Source organism: Falco punctatus (genome assembly GCF_963210335.1).
Source record: "Falco punctatus genome assembly, chromosome: 7".
Lineage (NCBI taxonomy): Eukaryota > Metazoa > Chordata > Aves > Falconiformes > Falconidae > Falco > Falco punctatus.
The window spans coordinates 70,917,828-70,945,538 of NC_137587.1; the positions used below are offsets into that span (position 1 = coordinate 70,917,828).

Consider the following 27,711-nt stretch of genomic DNA (forward strand, 5'->3'; position numbering starts at 1 on the left):
CAGGCTGGGAGCAGCAGCCGCAGCTGGAGGCTTCGAGGCGAGGGAAGAAAAGAGGTGGCTGGTGCAAATCAAGCCCCAGAGCCAGTGGGAAAGCACGCACCCCAGAGTGGCCAGCCCTGCGAGGCTCCTGGACGAGGAGTCACCAACAGGTGGGAAGAGCAGCACCTGTGTTTGCTCAGCTGGAATCCACAAAAGCCAAGGAGGCCAGCATCTTTCTGGGACTGGCAAAGGGGGAAGCTTTCCTCTGCACTTGAGGTGTGGACAGGCTTGGCTGTGCCAAGCTGGTGCCAAATGTGTGGGCTGGATGGCTGGAAAAGGTCCAGAGGCAGCAGGGCATCTGTCTTTAAGGGCTGCGTGCCCCAGCGCCTGTGGCTGTGTGAGAGGTGTTTGGGCATCCCTGGAGCTGTGCGCATCCCACCTGCGGTGCAGTTTTGTTTCAGCTGGAGTGTCCTGTTCTTCTAGGTGCCATTTTCTGCCCCGTGTGCTCCTCAAGCAGCATCAGCCTGCGCAGTCTCACCCGGCGAGTGGCTCCTCTGGCCCAGGCTGGCCTTGAGTTTCCCTCCTGGCACCCACTGCAGGGTGGCTCCAGCATGCGGGGCAGCCCCTCATCCTCGGAAGGATCCCAGGGCCCTTCCTCTTCACTGCCAAACATGTTCTTCACCCCAGCTGGGCTTTCTTGTCGGCACATGGGCAGAAAGGGGGTGTCTGTGGCTTGTTTTCAAACCTGTGCTGTTGGCAGTGGCTCTCCCTGGCTCCAGCAGGCCTTTCAGTGAGGTGTCAGGTCCAGAACAAAGCGCTGCAGCTGGTGCCAAGTGTTCCCCGTGGGCCCAGCCTGTCTTCCTTCCATAGACTCCAAAATCCCAACCAAGCCTGGGCTGTGGACGTGGGGAAAAAATTCCACATGATGTGGGCACAGAGAACTGAAACATTTCTGAGGAGATCCATGTCCTGGATGTCTGTCAGTTTCGCAGTAGGAATAGCAGCGTGGCACTGGAAAGTGTTTAGCCAAAGGGCGCTTCAGGTTCATGTTAATATATATTGCGGTTTTTAAGCTTGATTTTACTTTTTTGACTTCTTTTAAAAGGTTTCCCCTTTCAACACTTCTCGTGATAAGATCAGCTGTCAGTGGTTTTGGACTTCAAATTCGAGGTTTGGTGTTTTTTAACCATTCTGGTGGCCTCCAACAGAAAAATGTCAGCAGAAGATAGGGCAGAGGATTTCTTCAGCTGCCTCCATCCTTTGGGCTCAGCCTGGGGGCAGCGCAGTGGGAGGGTTAACCCAGAGAAAACTGTCCTTAGGCAAAGATGAGAGGGAGGGAGATCACCAACACCCCTTCTGAATGGGAACCACTCAGCTACACCACTGTCACACCACTGTCGTAGACCTGAGCAGCTCCCTTCCGGGAGGGATGAAGATCCCATCTGTGCCGGAGGCGGAGGAAAGGGCTGTAAGTGTTTTCCATGGGAAAACAACCCAAACACCCCCCACACCCCCCGACTATTTCCAGGGCTGCATTTGTCAAAGACAGCGTTTTCAGTCCTCTTGCACAACGTGAGATTTTTGTTCCATCCACTCCTTCACCCTGTGCCAGCAGGTCCCACTCGGCAGCAGAAACAGATTTCCGTGGAAATGGCTACTTCATGCAGAGAACTAAGCGAAGTGTTACTGGAAAGTAAAACTTTGCATTGTTTGGAGAGTGGTGGGAGAAACTGGCTGCTGCATGCAGGCAGCAGATTTGCCTTGCCCTGCCCACAGCATCTCCCCTTCACCGGAGTGCCCTGGGGGTGGGGATCAGTCACACGGGCAAAATGCACAGGAGGGACATCCTAAATCAAAACAAGCCCAGGAACAAAATCCAAAGTTCTGTTTGAGGATGGAAATGGGATTTAAAGCTGTTGCAGGGAAAACCTCAAAGTGGCGATGCCAGCCCTGTGCCCACCTGTCTCGTTTGGCGTTCTGGGTTTCTTGGCTGCATGCACGCTGCCTCGCTAATTACCATTACTTTAGTGCTCGTAATTTGCCCAGCACATGTTGAATCCCTGGAGTATGGAAGCAGCCTGGCTCTGGAGTGTTTCATTTCTCAGCCCTCCTGCTTCCTTGCCATCAGCTTCCTAGGTTTGGGCTTGATCTCCAGCGACATGGCAGCCTGTGCAGGTTCAAATGCCCCGTGCCAGGGGCTTTTCAGCAGCTAAACCGAGCTGCAGCTCCTGGCTGAGGCGGCAAGTAAGTCTCCTCACTCAGCCGTGCCCACACGTCCTGGCCTCCTGGCAGCACCTGTAGGCCACCTGCTCCCTGCCCTGGCTGGGGGTTGGAGCTGAGGAGAAAAGCAGGTGGAAAAGGAAGAAAACAGAAGAGGTTTAGACCTTGTTTGAGTGAAGATGCTCGAAATACATATTTTAATAGAAGTGTGGAGCACGTGCGTTTGCATGTCCCCTCCCAAGCACTAAACCCGAGGCCAGGCCTGGCTCCTCCAGCCTTGATTTCGGGCAGGCAGAGGCCGGTGCCTGCAGCAGAGGGGAAGCCAGCAACTCCCTCCACAACTTTGTAAACCCCGGGACGACGGTGTGTGTGGGAATAATTAAAACCCGCACCCGCTTCCTCATCGCCAGCTCGTGCTTTAGCAACGGCGGAGGGGCCAGGGTAGCGCACGCCCACCCCCGCGGGGGAGGGCTTGCTGCAGGGCCGGGGGTCAGCTCCCTCCCGCCCTCCGCGGCGAGGCCTCTCCCCGAGCCCCCCCTCCGTTCCCCCGGTGGGCGGTACGGCCGTGACGATCGGCATCGCGGGGCCAATCCGCCCCGGGGGGAGTTCCCCTCCATTCAGGGCTCCTCGCCTGCGCGTTGAGGGTATGTAACAGCTGCTTTCCCTTCAGCTCTCCCCTCACGACAACCCCCCCGCTCAGCACCACCCGGGTGGCGGGAGCGGGGCCCGGTGCTACGCGGCGGAGCCCTGAGGGAAGGAGCGGCCCCGCGCGCTCCGCCGGCCGCCGGCGGGAAGCGCGCGGCGGGAAGCGCGCGGCGGGAAGCGCGAGACGCCGCGCGGGTAGGGGAGGAGGGGGGCGCCGGGGGGAGCGTGGCGGGGGGGCCGTGAGTGAGTGAAGAGGGGAGGGGGAGCGCTTACTGGCTAAGCTCCGCCCCGTCGCTCCTATTGGCCGCAAGGGCGGTGGGCACGCCCCCGCGGCGCGCGGGCCTCTCCCCCACCCCCCCCACCCCCTTCGTCCTCCCACCCGGTGCGTGCGTGCGTGTGTGAGTGCGCCCCCCCCACACGTGTAACCGACCCGCCCCACGCGGGGCGCTGCCAGCCCGGAAGTGAAGGGGTCGGGGACAAAAGGCAGCGCCGCGCCCCCCCGTCCCCACAACGGGGGGCCACCGGGACAACTCCCCCCCCCCTCCCGCCTCCTCCCGGCGGCGTGGGGGGGGAGTTGTCGCCGTGGCCCCCCCTCGTGGGGGTGGGGGCCCACCGCGCGCGCGCGGGCCGCGGCCGATGTAAACATTCCACAAAAGGGCTCCCTAGAGAGGGGGCGTGGTCTCGCTGGGAGGGGGCGGGGTCAGTGCCGCCGCGTGGGCGGGCTCCCCGCCGTGACGGCCGCGTTAGCCGTCTGGCGATTGGCTGGAGGTGTTTAGGCTGAACCAGTAGGATAACGGAGGAGGCGGGACGGGGGCGGGGCGCGTTGCTTATACGGACATTTTTCTTCGGCGGTCGCTTCCCCCCCCGCCCCCCCCTCTTCCCTCCCTTCCTCTCCACATCCCCTTCCTGGGGGCCGCGGCCAATAGGGGAGGGTGAGGTGGGTGGGATCAAAGCGCTGATTGGTCGCGGGGATGACGGGCATACGATGCGTTCAATGAGCGTTCGGGGCTCCCCCCCTGCGCGGGGAGGGGCGGGATTTCCCGGGGAACAGAGAAGCGGGCAGCGCTCCGCCGCGGCGGCCGAGAGACGGTTACTCCATCTTACCCCCCCGTCCTCCGCCAACCCCCCCCCCCCCCCCCCCGCCCGGGGCCCCGGCGCCGCCCCCGCCCGCCCCCCTCCCCCTCCGGGAGGAGTGGCGCGGGGAGCCCCCCCCAACCTCACCGCGCCGGGGACAGCCCGCCCCCGCCGCCCGCCTGGGAGCGGCCCCGCCGCCCCCTGACCCTGAGGGAAACTCGGCTGCTGCCAGGGCCCGCTTCGAGGTACGGGGTTGCGCGGGGAGCCGGAGGGGGGCGGCGGAGGGGAGGTCGCCAGGCCCGGTGCCGGCCCCCTCCGGCGATCCGTAGGGGGCGGGGCCTGGCGCCGGTGCCGCGCGCGCTGGCGGGGGGGCGGGAGGGGGGCGGCGGCGGACGGCGGCCCCGGGGGGAGGAGGTAGGTGGCGGTGGGGGGCGGTCGGTACCCGCGGCGCGGCTCCCCGGGGCAGCCTCGGCCCACACGGGCGGCCAAGCGTCCTGCCGGGCCGCCCCGCCCCGCCGTGCGCCAGGGGGTGTCCCGGCCCCGGCATGGCGGGAGCGGCGGGCGGAGCGTGCGGCCGCCGATGGGCGCGCTGCGAGGCGGGCGCCTCCCTCCGCCCCTCCTCCCGCCCTCCGCCCGGTGCCGCTCCCGGGCTGCGGCGGGACCGCCCCCCGCCAGCCCGCTCCCGCATTGCACGCCCCCGGTACCGGCCGCATTGCGTGCTGGGCCCCTCCCCCGGGGCTCCCCGCGGCGGGAGTCGGGGGGGGGGGCGCTCCGGTGCCCGCCCGAACTTCCCGGGGAAGTTGCCGGTGGAAGCGTTTTGCCGCTCGGGGGCCGCCTCGCACCGGAGCGCCCCCGGTGCGGTGTCCCAGCTGGGCGGCGCGGCCCCGCCGAGGAGGGGTCGGTGCGGTGCGCAGCTCCCGCGCGCAGCCCGGGCCCCCCTCGCCCGCACCGATTTGGGGGCGTTTTTAAGAGCGAGCTGCCATCCCTTCTCCCAGCTCCCCTCCCTGCGTCTGCCTTGAACTTCCAGCCCCGCGCTTCCCATTCCCGCCCCCGTTTTAATTTCTCACGCTCTCCTACATCCATAGAAACTCCTTCGGGTTTTTTCCTGGCGTGGAGTTCACGGAGCTTTAAAAACACGGGCGCGCTCGCTGCTCACTGAGCTAAACACTGTCTTCTCTGCCGTTCCCTGGCCCAGGTTCAGAGTCAGTTTTAATAGTCGTTATTTGTGCAAAGAAACGTGTGTGTCCGATGGATGGGGCTACCTCCCAGGGAAAAAAAAGCCACTTAATTGGACCACTAAAACGGTGCAAAACCAAAAAATTATGTCTTTAAAATAGCGCCTTGAGCTGAGTAATCAGCTGTATTACTGATTTTTAATCTGTCCAGAGGAATCAAAACCAGTTTGATGTGCTAAAGCCTAGCTTAAGGGTGACCTGACACCTTGTGTTTCTTTCCTAACTTGTCACTTTTTATATTCATCGGCCGCGTTAAAAAGTGTGGGGTCAGTGAACAACTGGGAAGTGCCCAGCTTATTGCAGTACAGCTCTTATGTGGACTTCAGTCCTCCGGTCCTAACTTGTAATTTTGTTTTTAAATACAGTTTCAAAGGGGTATACAATGTTCTAAAATATTGTGCTGCTAATACTACGTAATAAAATGGCGCCTTATGGTAATACAGTGATTTTAAAGCACCTGTAAAATTCCTTCATCATATGAAAGTGCTGTGGCAACCTAGTGTCAGCCTGTGCCAGATGTCCAGGAGCAGAAAAGCACTTTTTGAGGCCTTTTCTTCCCTGCCCGGCTGAAGTTAGCAGTTTTTCAGGCCAGCATGCTCTTTGCAAAAAGGACACTGCGCTTTCTTACCCCAAAGCGTCTCGTCCTCATCCCTCCCACCCACTGCTTCTGGTTAAGACGCACAGTTGCAGCGTGAATTTCTTTGAAAAGCTTCAATGTGGTCATTCACCCAATTTAGTAGTAATTTGCTAAAGTCTGGGGAAACTCTAGGTGTTTGCAAGCAGGGTGGGGAAGGGGGATGCTCTCCCCGCCGCCCCAGCCCGGATTGCCGGGGGAGCCCTCCGCGCAGGCTCCTGGCACGTGTGGGTCTTGGAGCCGGGAGCATCGCGTTGGAATTGGCAGGCGGATCATTTACGTTTCCAGGATTTATGAATCGTTTTCTGTCCAGATTGCTGTTCTGGTCTTCTCCGGCGTTGGAAAGCTTTTATGGCTGTTAAAGCTGGAACAGAAAAGAGAGCCCCGTAATAGCTGTCATTTCAGCCTGGTAGGCAGGGGGTGTGCTTTTGGGGACACGCTGCATTTTTCCAACTCCTGTGGGGTCTTGCCTCTTTTTATTAAAAAGAAGAAAAAAAAAAAAGAAGACCAAAAAAACCCCTTTAAAATATTCTCTCCATGCACGGGAAGGTGTACTCAGGAACTGGGCAGAATGATGGTAACTTCTGTAGTGAGTGTAAAGCTCAGTTTGGATCAGCTCTTCACGGTGGGATTTAACCCCCAGGCCATTTGCTGCCATGGCAAAGCAGGGCTCAGTGCCTTACCAACTTGTTGCCCATCAGATGGAGATAAGTGGGGTTTATTCGTGTCCCATCTGCCTTGGGGCAAGCGCTGGCACCTAATCCGCAGGCTGTCACCATGTCACCTTGCAGAAAACTCTCCTAACTGCTCCTAAAGCTTTGCGTAATGCTTTTCCAGCACCCTTTTCTTTGGGATGTTTCTTGTTTCCGCTTGGAGTGGCTCTCTGGTCACAGATGTGCCTCTCTGCACAGCACCCCTCTGTAATGGGGCTGAGGGCTTATTCCTGTGTTACAGGCAAGGGATCCAGGCTGCGCGGCACCGCACAAAAAATATAGCAGCGATTGCTGAATGAGCTGGGTCATGTTCTGGAAGTCGTGCGGCTGGGTTAGTGCACAGACAGACAGCAGTGCTGCTGGAACCTGAGCCGGCTGCTTTCTAGCAGGCACCGTGATATATGGCATTGAAATCCTACGGGGGACTTGTCCTGCAGGACATCCGTGACGGCTCTGGGGTCCGGAGCCGTAGCTGAGACTTAACGCTTGATGCTCCTCTTGCTTTGAGTCCGTTCTCCCTCAAAAGGAAGCCTTTTGAGAAGCCCCCACACACGTTAAACGCATCATCTGCAGCTATGCGCTTTCCCTGCCCTTATTCAGACAGGCCCTCGCTCTACACGGACAGAAATCCTCTCTAGTGGCACTTTTACAACTTGGTGAAGATGGTGTTTACCCACAGGCGTGTTGTGTTTCCAACAGGTGCTGAGGCAGCAGAGCTTCCTGATTTGCTTTCTTCCTATTCTCTGTTTGCCTCTTTTCTTTTTGCTTTTGATTGTGACACCTATTTGAACAGCTAATCTCTTAATGCCAGAAGACCCTGCTTGTCCGATCAGAAAACCCAAAATAAAAAAATGCAGATTTTTGAGATCTTATTTGGTAAACAGTTGGGGAGTGGAGCTGCCATGGGAGAGGCGGTTTTGTGAGGGAAGAGGAGAGTACCAGACCTCTCTTGCCTCCGTGGCTCCTGCAGAGTGACAGGCAGGAGGGAGCCGAGTGTGAGGAGGGAGCCGTGCGGTGCTCTGCCAGCTGAATCCAGCCCTGTCCTCGCTTTGTTCCTTCTCTTTCTGTGTCAGCGCTGCTGGTCCTCTCCTCTCCGCGCTCCACTTACATTTATCGGTCCCACTGGCTTATGCGAGGCAGATGGATGGGGAAATCCTCTGATGAAGTTGGCGGAGTAGAATTGCCTAATTTTGGGGGTGTTACTGAGATGCAACGTACCTTTTTGTAATTTTTTTTTTTCTTGCTTTACCAGCCAAGGCTCCTGTGCGTATTTGTGGTATGTCTGCCTCATGCACCCTACCTGTAGCACTAATCAAAGCTGGTGAGCTGGGGGGGTAGCATGGGAGGTGAAGCTCAGAGGTGTGTTCCTACACAGTGTCCTTCCCCTGCAAAGGAGAACGCTAAAAACCGCAGAAAAGAGAAGGGGGGGAACAAAAAAAAGTAGTTTTCATTCACCTGTAGGCAGAATGTAGTGTACTCTAACTGAAGCCAAAAGATAGTTGGGGTAGAAATGATGCTGGGAAAAGGGGATGCAGGTCTCTGTGGACTGCACAGAGCAGGACTTGGTCTGTTCAGTTATTGCCAAGCTCTCGTATGTGCCTTGGGTTAATGATTTTAACAAAGGAAAGTACCTGAAGTTTGTCATTTGCTTTCAGTCTTGTGCAGTCCTTGCTGTGTTTTGTAACTTTTTTGTTTGTTTTTTCTTCCACCTTCAAATGAAGAGCACAGATGATGCAGTTTGAATTGGGGCTTTCTAAATCTTGTTGTTAAAGCTCGTAAGGGTATGCCAGAGGTGTGTGCTACATTTCTGAGAAGACAAAGTAAGCGTAGTACTTCTCGTAACGTCACCACAGTGGAGGCCAAATACCCAATACAAGTCTCTGATGCTGCCGATTGCAATTGTGTATTTATCCTTGAAATACCTTTCCGCGTTGGCTGGGCTTTGCCATCAGCAAGGGTGCTGAGAGAAATCAGTTGTCACTGAGAGTGGAATGGGTAGAACTGCCCCTTTGAGCAGCAGGCTTCGGCTAAATCACTTTAAAATGACACGTCTAGTTTTGGGGGTTTCATCAATGTCTTTCTTTATCAGCCATGTGGTGTGCTGTAGGAGGGGTAGGACTTGCTGCACAACGGATCTCTCCGGCTTTTGAATGGAGGACGTCCTTGGGAGATGCCAAGTCAAGATCAGCAGGACCTCAGTGAGGAAGTGAATGCACCTAGGGAGCATGCAGCATCGTGTTTTCTTCGGCAAGATGCAGACCAGTTTCTGCTCTGGTGCTGGTTTGCTCGCCCCGCAGTGCTTTCCCCTCTCTGCAGAGTTTCGGTAGTGGTGGATGCACAGAGTTAAGATCAACTAGTCTTCCTCTAGGTGCAGCAGAGTATCGAGATCATCGCTCTGCTTGGATTAAAAAAGCTTGTGTATTAGTAATCTTTGTTAAGTGGTGGTCTGCCGTGAGCCACTCCTACACGGTGGATGCAGACCGTAGGAGCTTAGCGAAGTGTTATCTAGGAAGATTGACTAAATGCTGTTGACTATTGCCTATAATATTGACACTCTCTATCTGTCTCGGCTTTAATATGAATTTTTAAAGTTGAAGCAGGTACAGTGCTTGGATAGAAGCAGAGTACAAGCTCAGTTAGCGAAGGTGAGGGCAATTTAGAGGGGAAAAAAACCACAGGAGCTTTAATTTTCACTAAACGGAAGCTTTAATGTTGACCATACAGCAAAGTAGGTAGGTTTCTGGAAGATTGCTCGCTCGGTCTGTGAGAATCAGGAGCTTCAAAAACTGAGGTTCATGCTGCTGGCTTGTATGCGGTGGTGTATCCTCGGTGCTACTGTGATTCCCACGGCCTCACAGGGCTGAGATGTTTGGTGGCTCCATGGGGAGGAGGCTTTTCGGTCAGTCTAAGGTGGCATTTTAATCCTGATAAGGGCACATGAGTCTTCCAGCCATCTTCTGTCCTCAGATGGCCTCTGCTTTAAAGGTTGGCGAGTCCGTCGGCAGCGACAAGTGCGGAATGTCGCTTTGTGAAGTGAGGTGCAGGCGTGGGGTACTCGGCAGCCACTGCGCCACATACACACCACGGCCGTCTGCCTACAGTACCTATGTGCACACACCCCCCTTGTCGCAGGCAGCGCATTAAGCCTGCTGGAACTGTTTTGCTTCTTTATAGGAAGTCACACGTGAATTTTATTTTTGAGAACGTTCCTGCTTTGTGGATATCGTGTGTACGTGTCTAAAGCCAGCAGCTCTCGGTTGCTTCCGTGGGGAAGGAGAGCTGTCGCACCATTGAAAGGGTAAGGGGCGACCCAGCCTGGGAGAGCAAAAGAAAGCGGAAGGGCTGGCTGGGGATGCCAGTGTTTAGAGCAGAAGGGTATCCAAGTTGGTGAGTGGGTTATAAATAGATGCCACCAAAGCGTTGCCCAGACTTTACTCATGCAGTCAGCCATTGTCATGCAAAATCCTGGCTAGCTCTGCTGGGGGATGATGGTGCGTGGCCAGATTTGCCGGCATTGCTCAGTTTAGTCCCAGCCCTATTAGCATAAAACTGTGAGTTTTTACAAAGCTGAATGTGGGCTGTGCTTGAGGGGAGCAGCTCCAAGTTAACCTGCCCAGCTCTTCATTTGTCAACAGAGACCAGCTGAAGGAAAACACAACCAGTGCAGGCAAAATGAACTCCTGGAGGGCGCTCCTCTGCCATCTGAGTGTGTGCTGGACACTTTGGATTTTTAACTTGTAAATAAGATCCAGTTAGTGAGCTTTCTCCTTTACTTGGAGTGAGGAGTCCTGCTCTGCCTCCGCTGGCTGCCTCCTACCTGCCAGGTGCTTTGGGGACCTGATAAGGGACTGTTCTGAGAGGTTAAACTTGAAGAGCAACTTCAAAAACAAATGAAGTCATCTTCCTTCTTGTCCTACCCCCTGCAAGTGGGACACTAATAGAGAGAGGGACACAGAGGGGGAAAAACACTTCATTGCACAAAGCCCGCATTTGCAAGCCCACCTTGATCTATCCTGAACCTCTGTCCTGCCGGTTCCTGTTTACACATTTGGTGTGCACTGAGATACTGTGAATGATCTTTGGGTTATTTGGTTAGTGACGGATTTAGACTTTGAAGAGCTGCCCTGACTTGGTAGATGAGGATTGGTTTAGTTAGCTGTTGTACCATTATTCTGGGGGAACTTAGTTCCCTCTTGTTTATCCCTGCCCACGTTAGCAATGGATGTGTTTAACTGCACCGGAGCTGGAAAGGACTTGCTTTGGAGGGGTCCTGATGAATTAGAGGCAGAAGAGGATGGATTTTACTCTGTTCTCTTGTCCTTCAAATTCCTTAATAGGATGCATATGTTTTTGAGCACCCAGTGCTTTGATGAACAGCAGATAACATCTCAAAAATGGCAATAGCTACCAATGCGTAGAAAACAACACTGGAATTTGCTTGCAGAAAAGAGTAGGTGAGTAGTTCAATCAAACAGAGCGAAGAATCTGTGGCGCTTTTTAGAGCCGGGACAGTGGCAAAATGACCTGTCAGATTTGAAGTGAGATGAAGCTGCGCAGAGACAACTTGGAGTAGGGCAGGAACACACTTGCGTGTTGGAGAAGAAAAATACCGGAGAGTAAATGGGAGAGCTGCTGATCAGCGCTCGCTGGCATCCCTGGCAGGCGCACAGGGCACCAGCCGCAGTGCCTGCTAGCTCTGCTCCCGTTTGCACTCTTCAGCTTGGTACTGATGCTGGGGCCAGCGTGCTGGGAGGACCATGGTTGTGTGGCTTACAGTATCCAAAATACTCCTGGTGTAGTGGATCTGCAGGTGTCACTGAGGTTACACGTCTTATGCATATGAAACAGAGAACGCTTTACTTCAGGGCTTTGTAAGTGATTTCAAAATCTGATTACGCATCCTGCTTTTTGCCTCCTCCTTCCCCCTTCCTCCCACATTTTTAAAGCATCTCTCACAGCTGGCTGTCATCCTACCTGGACTGCCCAGGAGGGTTTTTTTCTGCTTTCAACATAGGTTACTTTATCCAGGCTGTGTGTAGGTAACGCACCCTCCCCCCAGTCTTTTGTGCTCACATACTGCACTCTGTGAGCTTTGCATTGCTCAGGGGGTGTGTGTCTGCTTAACACACCCATGCTAGCAACATCCTTTAAGTGAGACTAAAGAAATTGTTAATTCTAAGCGAAGTATTTTATTTCCAATGATAAGGCTGTATTTTTTGTGATAAGCCACAATTGCATATTTTATGCAGAAAGTTGAATCTTAATTCCGCTTTCCTATCCCGAGATATCAGTAACCTAAATGAATAGACAGAAACTTGCCCTACCTGCTCTTGGTGAACTTAGCGTCCGTGGCACTGGCAGGGAGCGATGAATCAATTGCATTTGTTAATTGGTCTGTTTTTAACAGGTTTTGTTGTGCTTCCCGAGCATGAGTTCAGAATGAAGCGGCGATTGGATGAGCAGGAGTCACCCGTGTATGCGTCGCAGCAGAGACGTATCACCAGCAGCACCGAAGCTTTTCAACACCAGCACCGCGTGCTTGCCCCGGCGCCTCCAGTGTATGAGGCGGTTTCGGAGACCATGCAGTCTGCCACGGGGATTCAGTACTCGGTAACTCCCAGCTACCAGGTATGTGCACTCGTCCCTTAGCTGCATCTCGGCTGTGGTCCTGCTGCGTGACCAGCCAGCACGGTGGTGTTTCTCAGTAGAGTTCTGTATTTGAGACAAGGTTTTGTTTTAGTAACCAGGAATTCCTCGAGAAAAACTAAGATGGGACGACGTGCTTATCATACATCTCATTTTAAGCAGTTGCTGTAGGACCATCAGCTTGATTCGTGTTCAGAGCCACCTGAACAAATGTGGTGTGACTTGGATTTTTTGAGTGTGATTCTTGAAATTATTCTCTCAGATCATGGTCTCTGAATCCTAGAAGCAAGTGTGTAAGGGCTTTTTCTCCATTTTTCTTTTTGTCACCAGGAAAAGGTTTGTTCTTATGGTTGCACTGTCACAGACATAGGATATCTTAGGTGATCTTAAGCTTAACAGACTGGATCGAATCAGCATTTAGGTTGAAGACTTTCAGCAAAATTGAAATCTTCCAGAAGACACTACCCCAGAGTCATTGGGTGGCACTCTTCCCTCTGTTGCCTCCTTTGCAAGGAGCTGTCAGCTGGGGAGAGAAAAAAAAATGCACTTTAAGAGTGCACTGGAGATACCGACCAGGGAAAGTCTGTTCCTGTGTTACTTGTCTTCGCCGTGTTTTTGGCATGTTGTGTCTTCCATGCTTGTGTTGCTGGTGAGTTGCTCTCCCTGTCTAGTGCCTAATTTTAAACACAGCATTTTTTTCTTGTGCAGAAGGGATGTTCGTGCTGATAGTAGCAGCCGCAGAGCTGAGGAGCCTGCAGGCAGACACTTGCAGGGACTGGAAGAGGGTGTGTTTATGCTGGCAGTCCTTCCTGAAAAGAACTTGGATGGACCAGCAAGCAAATCATTTCTTGTTCATGAGGAGGATTTAAAAAAGTGTATCTCATCTAAAAGAGGGTTGAATGGAAAACTCCAGTTTGTGTAAAATGAAAAGTAATTCACTTTAAAAAATGTTTTTAAAGGCTATTTTAATGGATTTTCCAAATTGAAACTCTTCTGGCTTAATGTGTGAAGGAGACCTGAAAAGAGTGTGCCTTCTGTTCCTTTCTAGGGGAGACACCAAGCTGGGTTTTCCCCTGAGCCTGCTGGTGCCAGAGCACCACAATTTGACTGCCAGTACCCAAACTGAATGGCAAGAGTGTAGAGGCTCGTGAAGATTAGTTCATTCAGATGATTGCTTGTGATGTGTCATAGAGAAAAAAGACTGACACTGTCAGGCTACAAATTCCATTTTATGCTCTTTTTGCAGGTCTTTATGTGAGTTTTAGTGACTAGACAGCCAGTGAGTCTGCAGGCTGGAGAGAACCTGTCTTAGTAACGTGTTCGCGGGGAGGGCTGTCCTGTGTTTGGAGCATGGCATGAGCGTTGTCTTGTTTTTAGGTCTCTCTGCGTCCTCATTGAAGAAAACAAAAGATATTTTTTTGAGTAACATTGTTAGCAGTCATCGTTAAAGGTCAAACTGACTGTGCTCTGCTTCCTTAAAATTTTACTTGTATACCTGGGTCTGGGAAGGCTGACCTTGTTCTCTGCCCATGTAGCGAGCGGAGGCGGCCGCAAAGCCACAGCCGTACGTGACGTCCTCTCTGCCTTGCCAGGTGTCAGCCGTGCCGCAGAGCTCGGGCAGCCATGGGCCAGCCATCGCAGCCGTCCACAGCAGCCACCACCACACCGCGCCGGTGCAGCCGCACGGGAGCCAGGTGGTGCAGAGCCACACTCACCCCACGCCGCCGGCCGTGCCCGTCCAGGGGCAGCAGCAGTTCCAGAGGCTCAAGGTAATGCTGAGCGTTGCTGCCTGAAGTCAACTAACCCCTGCTTAAATCCTTGGCAGCTGGGGGCCTTTTTTGCTTTGGTGCGTAGGGGAGACCTCCCTGCAAAGCCAGCTGGTGACCTCCTAAGGGCTTTCTTGACAAGGCTTAGATGCTTCTCCTGTTTAGAAGACCCTTGCATCTGGAAAGGGACTTTTTTCTGCTGAAATTCTGTTGTTTCAAATGCCGTAATAGAAAATGGGCTTGCTAGGGAAAGATTAGGGGCAGGAAGGAAAAGGAAGAAGTATTGCTCAGAGTATTTGGATGAATGGGTTAAATTACCAAAACATTTGGTGCTTTTCTGAACACATGACATATGTGGGTGGTTGCGTGGGAGTAATTTGGGAGTAAGGAAGGCTCTATTCTGGGATTATGTGCTGTAAAATCCTCCAAAAAAGAGAAAACTCCACCAAAAATAACCCATTTAAGTAGCTACATTTGGTTCAGCTCTAGCGAGAAGGCACATATATATGAATCGATGCCTGTTTCTTAGCCTCTTCCAAATATGCTGCAAGTCTTCCAGTTTTGGTGGAACCCACTGCCTCGTGGGATGAAAGGCCCTTCTGCTGAATGGGGGACACTTGTTTGTAGAGACCGCTGAAAATGGTTTCAAAGCGTGTGGCTCTTTCTCCCAGTGAAACTGATGGCACGTCCTCTGCTGATACAAGACTGGGGCTATGCTTGGTAGTCTTTCTTCCTTTGCTGTCATTTAATTTCAGAAAAAAGAGAGGTCCTGTGCGTAGCTCTTGCAGCTGATGAGCGTGTGGCCTGGCTGTCGGAGGCAGTAGGGACCCAGAGCTCTCGCTTTAGGCTGTGGCTGTTCGTCCAGTACATCTGAAAATTGGATATTGGTACATGAACGGTTCATAAACTTCTTGCTGTTTGAGGTGTAAAACAATTTACCGCCTGCTGTTGCCATTTTTGAAATCCTTATATGTCGAACTGAAATGTCTGGCTTTTTGAAAAAAGTGCAAGTGTGTACCTGGCAGACATCGACTACGCTGAATATGTCATTTCCACTTTCTGCTTATTCTTAGATTTCCATAATAATTTCCACATAGGAATGCAGGAAAAATACTCAGTCTCGTTCTGTTTATCCTAGCAGTCACTTCAGTGATGGTAAATTTGGAGTATGTTGGGTTTTTCTTTTTCTTTCTCTGAGTAATTCTGCTGATCTGTGTTGCTTTTTTTTTTTTCCTTTTTGTTTCTTTTTGGTACAGTTTTATCTTGTGAGCCAGGAGTGGGGAGTGAGTATCTCTTATTCATATGGTGCTGGTAGTATACTAACCAGGCTCATGATCTTTTTGCTCCTTAATTCTCTGCCCAGGCTCAGGGCTAACAGCTGTGTTTTCGAATAGTGCCTGTTTTGCAGAACGATGGGAGGTGAAATGAAGTCTTCTCTGCTAACATAACCTGTCTGGTTTGTCACCAGGTGGAGGATGCATTGTCTTATCTTGACCAGGTGAAGCTGCAGTTTGGTAGCCAGCCACAAGTCTACAATGACTTCTTGGATATTATGAAGGAATTTAAATCTCAAAGGTAACAAGCTGCATTTTGCCCTCTTCCTTCCAGGTTAGAAAGAGTGTATGTGGGCGCAGGAGCTAAATTCTGTCCTTCCCTGTGCAGAGTAACACAACTTTCAAAGCAGTTGTGTGCTTTCTTTTCTGAGAGGCATCCCTCCATTTATACTAAATTGCTGCTTAGAGTGGGAGTTCACAAGTTCAGCCTTGATAGCTGATTCATCTGGCTGTCTGGTTGTCTGCCCATTAATAATGGTCAGACTTGGGACTAGATCTCATAGATACAAAATGCTGTCTGGGCTAATAAAATAATTCTAATGTCATTCTTAAGTTCAGTGGTGTATTTATAGGAATCAGTTTTGCATTGTTTCATAGATATATAGATACATAGAGGTGATAAAGTAAAAAAAAAATAATGGAAAATTCGGATGTGGAGAACTTGGTGTACCACTGAGAGGGTCTTAGAGGATCGTGACACTTTGTTGTTATTCCTTCTCCAGTATCGACACTCCAGGAGTGATCAGCCGTGTATCGCAGCTCTTCAAGGGCCACCCAGACTTGATCATGGGTTTCAACACCTTCTTGCCACCTGGTTACAAGATTGAGGTGCAGACGAACGATATGGTGAATGTGACAACACCGGGGCAGGTTCACCAGATCCCCACTCATGGCTTGCAGCCCCAACCGCAGCCCCAGCCGCAGCATCAGTCACAGCCTTCAGCGCAATCAACCCCAACACCAGCACAGCCAGCGCCGCAGCCACCACCTGCCAAAATCAGTAAGGTGAGAGGCTTTGAATGACGTACATCCATAACATGGGGATCCCGCTGCCTCCTGCTGAAACTGCTAGGGAGCAAAAAAGGAACTTCCACGCTGCTTTTTATAGTATTTGTGAACCTGCATGCGTTGTGCTTCTGCTGCTGGATTTGTTTCTCCTTTTCAGACTTCAAGATGCATCCTAGCTGATTTGTCAATAATTCAAATAAGCCACCTTAAGGCTTTGGAAAAGCCTTGTTTCTTTCAGTGGGGAACTGAAAGGTACTCGGAGCATCTGGTAAAACGTACATGGGTTATTCAGGGAATGATCCAGCAGCCCCAGGAAAAAGGTCCCTGAAATGCATTTGACTTTGCAAGAAGGGCTTCCTAGTTAAAGCACTGGGCACCTGTTGAACTGCCTGCTTTTTTTGCGCATTGCCTCAGAACAACTGAAGCTCCAAGAAGTTCCCCATAAAACAGAGGCTGTGGTAAAGATGTTGCTCTTGGTGTGAAAGCGTGTGTGTTTCAAATGCGGGGGGCAATTATGCCGTCGGAAGAGCATGATTAGTTACGTGGTAGATTCTGCATTGCTTGAAGTCTTGTTTTCAGGTTGGACCATTTTTTGTAAAAGGGTATAGTTCAGCCATCAGCTGGATGGGTGCAGGAACTGGCGAAATCTCAAGTGCAAGAGTTCAGGCAAGATGACTGTGATAGTGCCTTTAGGTGCTGGTTTGCGAGCCTGAAACAGAGACCTTTCAATGGTAAAGGGAATTTGACTCTGCTTTAGGTGTAATCCAGATGCTACTGTTCAACAAATGTGTTTTATGTAATTGGAAGCAGAATAGGGTAATAGGCATTCAGGGAGCTTACTCTAGATAAAATTTCGTGTACTTCAGCCTCAAAATGCGGAAAGATTTGAGACCCTTAGGGAGGGAAAGAATCCCCAGAGTTTCAAGGGTTAATCTTTTAAACTGTACAATTAACTAACAATTGGCTGGAAAGGAAAAAAAAAAGGGGGGGGGGGAAGGAACATGCAGTTAGAATGGAGCAGGATTTTTAAAATGTGACAATTAGAAGATCCTGGATGAGCACTGGTGGGACTTGCAACCTCCTGTTCAGGAATGGCAAACAAAAATGGGCTGAAAGATTTGCAAAGCTGAAAACTGCAAAGCTAAGGCATCCCAGAATTAACTTACCTATGCCAGTTTTCAAGACTTTTTTTCAAAGAACTAGTACATGCTGTAAGTGAAGAGGCAGTGGTCTTTCTCATCACCACGGGCTAAGTGGTTTTCTCCCCATCAACCTGCAAAAAGTTGAACTATTTTTGCTGAAGCTTGAAAATGAACCTGTGGGACATGCTAGTTAATGAGGTGAGATTTCCTTACTAGAGAGCCAAAGCTGTAGGTAAGCAAGGCAGGATCTTGTAATAGGATGCTTCTGGCCATCCTGAGACGGTTATCTACACTGTCGGTCGTGAAAACTGTGTGGTGCAAGTTTTGAAGTTTGGAAGGTGCCTCCTCAAAACTGCTGCTAAATTTTCCTGTGGCTGTTGGGTGTCTGTTAAAAAAGAATAATCAAAATAATTACTCTGAGAGCCTTATCTGCCTCTTCTTTGTCTCATTGTTGAAAGAAATTCCAGTTTTCCCTTGCTGTTGCTTCTATGTGCCCCAGAATTCTTCACTAGGGGCAAAATAACTTGCAATGTTGGAGCAAGCCATACCTATGCATGTTGCCTCTGTAAAATTTTCTGAGATGGTATGTGTCTCTTATCAGGTTTCAGTCAGAGGCAGTTAGCAAGGAGAATCAACTCTTAATAGCAGCAGTTTTAATAGTCTGGGTGTTTTGTCTTCCTGAGGAAGTCAGGGTCTCTACTGGCACACTAAGTATTTATCTGTTTATTTGCTCTTGGATAATAGTTTTGTGCTTACTCTATCTGTATTTGTGCTTCTGTTAATCTTTAAAACCCAGCTCTGACTGTGGAATAGTACTTCTTAATTTTGACTCTTAACAGCAGTTTCTGTTTAGACAACCACTAGGAAATGTTCAGTTTATGAAAAGATATTGTTAAAATTCTTTAGACCTGCAAAAGTAATAATTGTTTAGTAGCGGTTTAAAGAGACCATTCTTTTAAGGAAGTGCAGCGAAAAGTCATCCAGGGCCAGCGTATGGGAAGAGCTGGTTTGACTGGATGTGGTAGCAGGAGATTGTCCGCTTGGTGTGTTCCAGGGAGATAGCTCTGTTGAATCCATGTTGTTCCACTGTTGGCATCAGATACAGTTACATGCTGGGTTGTTTCCTCTGGATGTGGTCCGTAAGGGGAATAAAAGTACCTTTATTGCAAACACAAAGGGATCTGCTGATTTCTAATGTGGCTTCTTTTCTTCTTAGCCATCACAGTTGCAGGCACATACTCCCGCCAGCCAGCAAACTCCCCCGATTCCACCGTACGCATCACCACGTTCGCCACCGGTCCAACCTCACACGCCTGTGACAATCTCTCTGGGAACCACACCATCCCTGCAGAACAATCAGCCCGTTGAGTTTAATCATGCCATCAACTATGTTAACAAGATCAAGAATCGGTTCCAGGGACAGCCAGACATCTACAAAGCCTTCCTGGAGATCCTCCATACATATCAGGTGAGTGTTAACAACGCAGATTTGAGTATGTGTATGGTTTTTTTCTCTTTCTCTGCCATGGGGAGTTATCTGTGTCCGTCCAAGACATGCATTTTGGTCTTTTTGCTGGATTAGCACTGGCCAGCAAGCTAAGCAGAATTCTTGCAGGTTAGAAGATTACGTAGCAGCATGAAATAAGAGATTTCATCTGTCATCTTTTGTTTGCAAGTGTCTGAAATGCCTTTTAAAAATAGCATTTGACATTTTTTCATGAGGGTCAGGAAGAGACAACATGGCTGTAGTACTATGTTAAAAAGTAAAGAAACCACTTCCTTGATCAGTCTCCTACTAGTCCAGGGCCAGTTGGGCATTTAATATGTGTAGGTACATATCAATAGTATGATTCGTTACGTAAGGTGCTGAGATCTTTGCTGTTCCAATCTTTATATCACCGAGGGTTTATTTTTTTTCTTTGTCACTTCAATAGTTTGTGTGTCCTTTCTTCTGACACTTCTCTTCTTTCCCGTGACAGAAGGAGCAGCGTAACGCCAAGGAGGCAGGAGGTAACTACACGCCGGCTTTGACAGAGCAGGAGGTGTATGCGCAGGTGGCACGTCTCTTCAAGAACCAGGAGGATCTGCTCTCGGAGTTCGGGCAGTTCCTGCCTGATGCCAACAGCTCTGTGGTGAGTTGTTTGGGAGATAGGCTGGAACAGAAATACCTAGCGGAAAACTGTTCTGTATGTAGCCAGAGTTCAGAAAAATGTGCTTTTGCTGTTTGTTTCTTGGGGTTTTTTTGGAGTGATCTTTTACTGAGTGTGGGAATGGGATCAGAGTGATAGACTGTGCTTTCTGGCCGTAACTAGTCTTAAATGCAATCCCTTTGCCTAAAAGGATTGTTCTAAGACTGCAATAACTGAAGTAAAATACATCGATCACCTAGAGCTAGGAGGAGCAGGCAGATTTTTTTGCCTGGGTGTGTGGAACTCAGCTCTAATGGTCTTATGGGTTTGTCTCTAAATAAGCTGTTAAGTAAGACAACTGCAGAGAAAGTGGAATCGGTAAGAAATGATCATGGTGGCACGGTGAAGAAGCCACAGCTCAACAACAAACAGCAAAGACCCAACCAGAATGGCTGTCAGATCCGACGGCACTCGGGAACTGGAGCAACCCCTCCGGTGAAGGTAAGAGCGTGTGCTGCTCGTTCAGCAGCCCTGTTTTTCCCAGGAGGCTGAGGAAGAGAGGGATGTGTTTTACGAATCTCTGTGATTTGTGCAGCACAGGCTGCAGCTTTAGAACACGGGAACTAATGCTTGCCTTTAAAGGAAACTTGTTTTGAAGTCCTTGTTTCTAAGTTCAAGGCTTTGTCTCTGATTTTCACAAACCAGTGGTCTTGCCTGTACCTGAGGGTAGTAATAGTTACTCTACTGGCTTGGGAAAAACAGGGCTTTCCCCACTTTATTAGGATGCTGCGGAATGCGTAGGGGTAGTTTTATTGGTGAATAAAGCAGTGTTTGTGGGGTGTGGCTGCAAAAGTCTTGGTAAAGTTGCAAAAGAAATTTGTCCAAAATTTGTTTCTAGCGATGTTTCCAAGGCACGTGGGAAGATAAGCAGAGGAAAAGATAAAGGTGTGCCTGAAAGCTTTGTTGTAGTAGAACTTGGAGCAGACGCAGCAGAATCGTGTTTGCTCATCTTTCCTATGATAAACCTTATGATACAATGATGAATGATTATTCTCTTAGCAAAGTTTGCCCTTTTCAAATGACGCACGTTTTGAGAGAGCAGGGCTTTGTAGCGTAATAAAAATTGTCCTGTGGCCAGGTGGCTTAGTGGTTGTGCGTTAAGGCTAAGTTTGCCTGCTTTATTTGAAGGTGGTGTATCTTGCTTTGTGATAAAAAGAATTAGCAGGCATAATGGTAGCATTTAAACCCAGTGATCTACTTCCCCTTCTGCCCTTTCTCCTCCCCTTCAAATAAAGGGCAGCAAAATAAAACCCGTTTTGGAGGCAGCTTTTGGCGTTTCTGAGGATGTAGAGTGCAGTGCTGGTATGGGAGCAATAAAGCATCTTGCAGTGGAATGCAAGAGAGAGAAAGAGTTAGTGATAATTTTATGAAGGTGTTAGACTTAAAGAACCAGGTGAGCGATAGGAAAAAAAACCCCTTGATTTATTTTGGTGATTTTGCAGTCTAGTTAGAAATAGGAGATACACTGTAGTGTTTCAGTCAACTAGTTACACAAAGGATGCAACAATGTATTAAAAATATTTGGAGTTCTATGCTACTGATTAACCTTTAATAGATTAACTTGTGACACACGCGTTCATGCAAGTTTCTTTCCAAAGAAAGCCACCTTTCTTTTACTTGAAAGCAAATGGTGGGGTCAGGCAGCTGAAACCCTCGTAGGACAGGTAATCAAAATATGGGAAGTTGCTCTGCTGAACAGCCCTTTTTTTTTTTCTTTTTTTTTTTTCTCCTTGCCTTTCTTTTCTTTGTTAACAGAAGAAACCGAAGCTGCTGGGTTTAAAAGACCAGTCTTTGGCGGAAGCCAGCAAACATGGTGTGGGGACAGAATCTCTCTTCTTTGAGAAGGTGAGAAGCGAGAGTCAGAGCAAGCAGTCTCGCGTCATTGATTTATGTTCTTGGCATGTATACATCCGGATTTTTATCACAGTGAAGTATGTGAGATATCAGGGTGGTATATATATATATATATATATATATATATATATAACATTTGTCAGCTTGACCTCAGACGTATCATGCAACCTCTAAGTCAAATTCGTTGAATTTTTTTAAAAGACTGGTAATCTTTTTTTCACGTGGATATTTGTGTCTTTTCCCCAAAGGTCGTTCTGCAGCTTTTCATTTGCTGCTCATGCAGTTTGTTTGGAGGAAAGGGAATTTTTTTCCTGTAATGCACACTCCAGGTTTTTCTCACCTTTATGAAATCGCCATACCACCAATGATGTGTGTGACATGTCTTGCTGTGTTGGCACAGCTTGCTGCACCCATCCGCAACCAGCTGCCTGCAGTGTGGGAGCTCAGTTTACAAAGCAGCTGATTCATGTCCACGTTGGGTTTTGTGTTTTTGTTTTTGTTTTTTTTTTTTCCTTGAGAGATGAATCTAATTAATTGCACGGTTGTTACCTGTTGCTGGTTTACCACACAGAACAAATGAAGGATATGTGGGATGTTTCCAAGTGGTACCTTGGTGTCTTCCCTAAGATGTCCTTATATTTCCTTATGGCTCAGAGGGGAGTATATAGTGAATTTAAACAAGCCTTTTAAGTAATATTCATGTGCCGGTGAAAGTCTTGGTTGCTCCCTGATGATGTGGTGCATTTAGCAGCATGCTGTAGACCAGTTAATGGTAACTGGGAACCAATCTATTTCTCGGAGGATGTGTAGGTGTGAACATGAGTAAACCTAGAAATCCCTGATGTAGAATTATAACTGTAATGACAAATATCTTAATGATGATAGATCTCAGTCTGATGCGTAGATGCTAACTGTTCTCCTGGGAAAGGTAATGGTGTTGGGATGAATCGTTTGGTTTCCTTGTACTGTGAAGATAAGAGTTACAGAAGCTGGCTTACCTGTGATAACCTAAGCTGTAACATGGGCAGAGGCTGGAGCGGTGCTACCCAGGGCACAGGTCTCTTACCCCTGATCCTTACTTGCAGTATTCTCCAGTGTTAGAAGGCAGCCTGGTGCATTTGTAGTGCTGCAGTTATGACTGACGCTGTGATTCCAGCATTTCATAGTCCAGCTGCTAGGAAGTTCTTTGTGGGATTTCATTCTTCACTTGGAACTCCTTTCTTCAGAGTGATGCGCTCTGGGTGCTGATGTCGCAGGGCGTACGCAGCACAGAGGTGGCTCATGTCAGTATCTGTTTGTCTGGCCCTGTGTATGGAGCCAGTGACCCTCTGTTCAACTCAAAGATTTGCCTCTCATTCCATGCATAATCTCCGTGCGTCGGTGGGAAGCACAGTGTTGAGTCCAGGTCTCCTGGACAGCTTGTTCTCACCCTGACTGCAATTGTTTGCCTCTTTTCTTCTCTCTGTAAGGTCCGCAAAGCTCTGCGTAGCACAGAAGCATACGAAAACTTCCTTCGCTGCCTGGTCATTTTCAACCAGGAGGTGATCTCCCGGGCTGAGCTCGTGCAGCTGGTTTCTCCATTCCTGGGGTAAGTGGAGCACATTTCCTTACACGAAGTGAGAAGTTTAATCTGCTGGGTCTGTTTCTGTTGTGAAGCCAGGGAAGAAACAGTAAGTTTTGTGGTCGTTCAGGGGAACGTATCTGGTGTGGTGGCATGGTATGGAGGAGGGGGAAGGCTGCTCTGGGAGCCAGGCGGTGGTTCGTTGGGCCACAAAGTACATCTGAGATGGAGTCGCCCTGTGCTGCCCACTTCCTGGGCTGTTGGTTGGCTCGACTTGTATCTGGATAGCCTGTCGCTGCTTAATTGTCTGTCTGTTCCGTGGCTGCATGAGTTGCTTCTGTGGCAGTGCGTTCTCTCATCTCCTGTTCCCTCCAGCTCGGCCCAAGTGTCATGAATGTACGTGGTAAGGTGCCACATGCTGCCGTGTGGGCAGGAAGATGCTGGTAGTGCTTGGAAGCCCTTCAGTGGCTGATAGTGTGCAGGGGCCACGTGCTTTAGGCGTTCAGACTTTTCCTTCATTGGAGCAGGACAATACAGGCTCTGCTTCAGTTTTCTTTCCAACTTCATGTTCTTCTGCACTGCCCTTTTCTATTCCTTAGCCAAGAGGAGGTAAGAGGGGAGTTCCTAGCTATGTCTTGGCAGGCAGGCAGCATTCAAGAGCAGTGCCGGTATTGCTTGCTGTATTTGTTCCTTCTTCAGAAGAGCGAACAATTATTTAGCAGTCTGTTGTTGCAGTCTCTTGCTCTGGAATCGCAGATTATTTCATTTGGGAAAAGATTGTGTAATTACATAGAAAATGTCCCCTAAAAAAAGAGTGCTGATATAAACTCAACTAAAATTTCCAGAAAGCAAAAAGCAGCTGAATTTTGTCGTGAAGCCAAACCCGATAAGGAATACTATAGTTTAAACAGGAATTATGACTGCCATAATTGCCAGTAGTATACAGGACAACTCTGTATTAATCCGCTAAAACCAACTGATATCGTTTCATCAGCTTTGGGCAGCAAGATTAATGTTCCTTCTTCCTATGAGTTGAGTTCCTGATTCCAAGGGAGAAGGCAATAGCAACGTAAATTGGGTTCAGGACCCCATTACACTATCTGCTGTGCAAAGAAGCTGCCCTAGGGAGCCTCCAGTCTCTCCATAGCTCCACTGGAATTAGTCAGGCATCAGCAGGATGCTACCTTTAGCTAGGAAAGGTGAAATATTCAACAAAAAGTTCTGGATTTCTCCCATCTGCTCTCTGTGCTTCTAGCTATAAGGGTGAATATCTGTACTGGGAAAGGTATAATACAATTTTCTTATTCTGGAGTTGGACATTATCTTCTGTCATGTAATGAAAAAGCAATAAATGAGCAGTGATTCAATTAGCCTCAGTAACAGGTTCAATTCCTCATGTAGCTGGAGAGTTGCATGAGATAAGAGGAGTTGAACAGATGCGCTATTTTAGACTAATAAATTCTTCAGAAAACTTTTCTCCTCAAGCAGGCGAACTTGGGCCTTGCAAGCGAAGGCTTCTTCATCATTTGTGCTGGTCTGTGTAGTCTGGGGAGGCAGCACTGCTTGAAATGATTGCTCAGCTCTGAAACCTTTTACTGTGTAGTTACAGAATTGCTTTTTAGTTTCTTATTGCTGCTTTTGGAAAGGCAAGGTCTGTTTTAAGGTTAAGAATGTTGGCAGACAATTAGGAATCTGGTCTGGGTTCGCTGCAGGAGTAGTTTAGGAGAGCCAAATGTGACCCTGCAGCGAAAGCTTCGGCTGCTGCTCCTTGCTTGCCGCCTGTTTCACGGGGTCTGCACCCACCAGGCATGTGGAGGATGTATGGGTGCTTGTCTGCGTATCCCTGGCAATATGAGAAGGTAATCCTAAAGCACCGTAGTTGCACTGAGAGCAGTCTGCCACCTGACCAACAAACAGGTTCTCGCTTCCCGTTTGATCAGGCTCTGTGGGAGTGGGATTGAGCAGAGTGTCCTCTCTCACTAGACTGATAGTTCAGAGGGTTGTCTTGGACACTGTCTATAGCAATCGATTCTAGCCTCGGCGTCGCGGCTCAGTGCTGTTTGATTTCTACTTAGCTAGTGTTTCACTTTATTTTATTTTTAGGAAATTCCCAGAGCTGTTCACTTGGTTTAAAAACTTTCTGGGATATAAAGAGTCTGTTCACATGGAGACATATCCGAAGGAACGGGCTACCGAGGGGATTGCCATGGAGATAGACTATGCCTCCTGTAAAAGACTGGGCTCCAGCTACCGAGCCTTACCCAAGAGCTACCAGCAACCCAAGTGCACGGGGCGGACTCCGCTGTGTAAAGAGGTAAGGTGCTCTCAGATGGGAATTGCATGACAGAGGAAGGCTCTTCCCAGCCTTATTGATGGAGCAAGGGCAAGCGGAACAGAAGAAAAGAAAGGAGACTTTATTTTGTACCCCTGCTCTGTGCTGGGAAGTTTCCTGGGGGTGTCAGGGCACGTCTGCTCCTGTGCAGCAGGGTTGTGCTGCTGCCTGCACCCCGGAGCTGGCGCTGGGCATGGAGCTGGGGCCAGGCAGCTGCCTGGTTAGCACTGATCCAGCACTGAGCCGTGCCGCTCCTGCACCTGGGCGTGTGCGGGCATACCATCCTGGCTCAGGATCATCGTGGTACATGTCTGAGCCTGAGGTGAGCACACCCTGAGGTGTTCCTTGTGGCAAGTGAGCACTTGGCAATCCTGCAAACATCTGGAGCATGTCCAGAAGCTGTAGCACAGGGTAAGGCGTCAGTCTAGGAATGGGTTATGCTGGGAGCTGGCTGGTAGGTGCAATACCCACGTGGCTTTGATGGTTGGCATCAGCTCTTCTCCAGTGGTGCTTGTGAGGGGGTTGCACGAAGCGTTAGAGAGCAGCTGGAAACAAAACACAACAAATACTTGTGGTGTTCGACTACTTCAAGATAACATAAGGACATTATATATGTATGATGTTTTACGTAGCATAACCTGTGAAAAGAACACTACAATTACAAACTTAAGCACTCTAAGTAGGGAATGACAGAACTAGTTTTCTCTATGGTCTTAATGTGATCTCGGGGGTCTTTTCAAGGTGGCATGTAATTCAAGATTATTGCTACCTTTTAACCCAAATTCCCACTTAATCTTCTTTTAGAGTTGTGTCTAGTCCAGCTTTGAAAGAAAATCACATTTTCTGTAGACAGATTCTCCCACATATCCCTCACATGCTTCTTTTTTCCATCTGAAATGCTAAGAAGACCTCTTGTCTTTGGAAATGGTGTGTTGCTTTGGGAAACCAGCTCCCTACAGGGATCCAGCCTTCTTGGTCAAGAGTCAGAGCTGGTCTCCCAACGAAGTCCTGCAGGATCAGATATACTCATTGAGTCCTTTAATGTGTTCTAATGACCTTTTGATCAAAGTGGGGTTGGTTCTGGCTGATCCTGTTCCTTCACTGGTGTTGAAGGTAATGTTTTGGAGGTGAGTGAGCTTGCTGAAGGCCAGTTAATGAATGTGTCTCTTAAGAGCGTTCACTGGAGGAGGGGAGAGCCCCCGAAATCCCTTCCCTGGGTGGCTGCAGTCAACAGTGGCACACGCAACACGTAGTGAGTAGGTTGCCCTTTGGGAGCATCATGGGTTTTGGGTCCTTGAGAGATGAGGAGAACAAATGTGGGTGACCAAGTCACGCAGTTAGGTGGTGGTGATAGGCGTTCAGCTGAAGTGCCAGCAGAATATTGAAAATAACCTGGGCAAAAGGCAGTTGCAGTTGTATAATCTAAGTCTTGACATGTCTCTCAAAAGTGTCTTGTGTGATGTATTTACAGACTTTTCTTCCTGTGAAATCTAACGACTCGTTGTTTAGGCTTTGGGTTTATGAAAACTGGGCCTGACTTTCAAGACTGCCTGCCAAAATCCTTGTTTGTTTGCCTTTGGCCTCTTTGAGGTTTTTTTGAGTGTTCTGTTCCTGTTTTGGAGGTGGTTAAAGCTGCAGGTGCTCAGCTGCTTTGTCAGGAAAGGTGTTGCTGGTGTATGGATTTATACTCCCAATTAGCCTTACTTGGAGGCAGAAACCACGTGCTGTCTAACAGTCATGTCTCGCGTGATGACCACCCGGCGTTGTCGATGGTGGATCACACACATGGTAGACCAGCTGGTTGCAGTTGACTAATCCAAAGTAACAGAGAATTTCCTTTCACCTTTATTTTTCTCTTCCCTTGCAAGTTTTTTTCTCATAGCTCCAGCTAATGAATTATTCAGGCTGCCTGGATGTTTTGGTTCTGGCTGTTTGGAGTTGTCCTGTGAATGTTGGGCTTTAGAAGGGGCACATGTTTTTCCGACGGGGGAGTTAGATCCTCCCATCAGAAGCCTGGCCTCAGAGCTGGCCGTGTATGACCCTCTCAGAAGACTGACCATGACTCTCGTCTCCCCTGTCTTCCTTGAAGGTTTTGAATGACACCTGGGTCTCCTTTCCGTCCTGGTCTGAAGACTCCACATTTGTGAGCTCCAAGAAGACACAATATGAAGAGCACATCTACAGGTGTGAGGATGAGCGTTTCGAGGTAAATTATTTCTCCTTGATCTGTGTCTCTGAAAGCTTGGGGTTCTGTGAACAGTTAATGATCTTGATATAATTATACCTTTAATACTGCTTCTTAGAATCTATTTTTATTGTGTCTGTCACCCGGGTTTTTTTGGCATAAAAGTTTACGTTCTTCTAATGCAAGAAGCAGCG

The 27,711-nt window shown here is 49.4% G+C and overlaps 1 protein-coding gene across 5 annotated transcripts in view; it reads left to right on the plus strand.

Annotated features, from left to right (window-relative positions):
* The first annotated feature begins 2,674 nt into the window (after window positions 1–2,674).
* SIN3A (SIN3 transcription regulator family member A) overlaps window positions 2,675–27,711 on the plus strand; it is a 37,766-nt gene continuing 12,729 nt past the window's right edge. The window contains exons 1-12 of one of the 5 annotated variants that reach the window (XM_080395449.1): window positions 2,675–2,843; window positions 11,908–12,128; window positions 13,739–13,915; window positions 15,381–15,487; window positions 15,969–16,251; window positions 18,613–18,864; window positions 19,376–19,528; window positions 19,868–20,026; window positions 21,341–21,430; window positions 22,909–23,027; window positions 25,104–25,314; window positions 27,422–27,538. In XM_080395449.1, the coding sequence (XP_080251575.1) occupies window positions 11,940–12,128; window positions 13,739–13,915; window positions 15,381–15,487; window positions 15,969–16,251; window positions 18,613–18,864; window positions 19,376–19,528; window positions 19,868–20,026; window positions 21,341–21,430; window positions 22,909–23,027; window positions 25,104–25,314; window positions 27,422–27,538 (1,857 nt within the window). In that variant the 5' untranslated portion in view covers window positions 2,675–2,843; window positions 11,908–11,939. Of the gene's footprint in view, window positions 2,844–4,001; window positions 4,171–10,975; window positions 12,129–13,738; window positions 13,916–15,380; window positions 15,488–15,968; window positions 16,252–18,612; window positions 18,865–19,375; window positions 19,529–19,867; window positions 20,027–21,340; window positions 21,431–22,908; window positions 23,028–25,103; window positions 25,315–27,421; window positions 27,539–27,711 lie in introns of those variants that run through there. The other 4 variants (XM_080395448.1, XM_080395447.1, XM_080395446.1 and 1 more) reach the window with 4 other exon arrangements.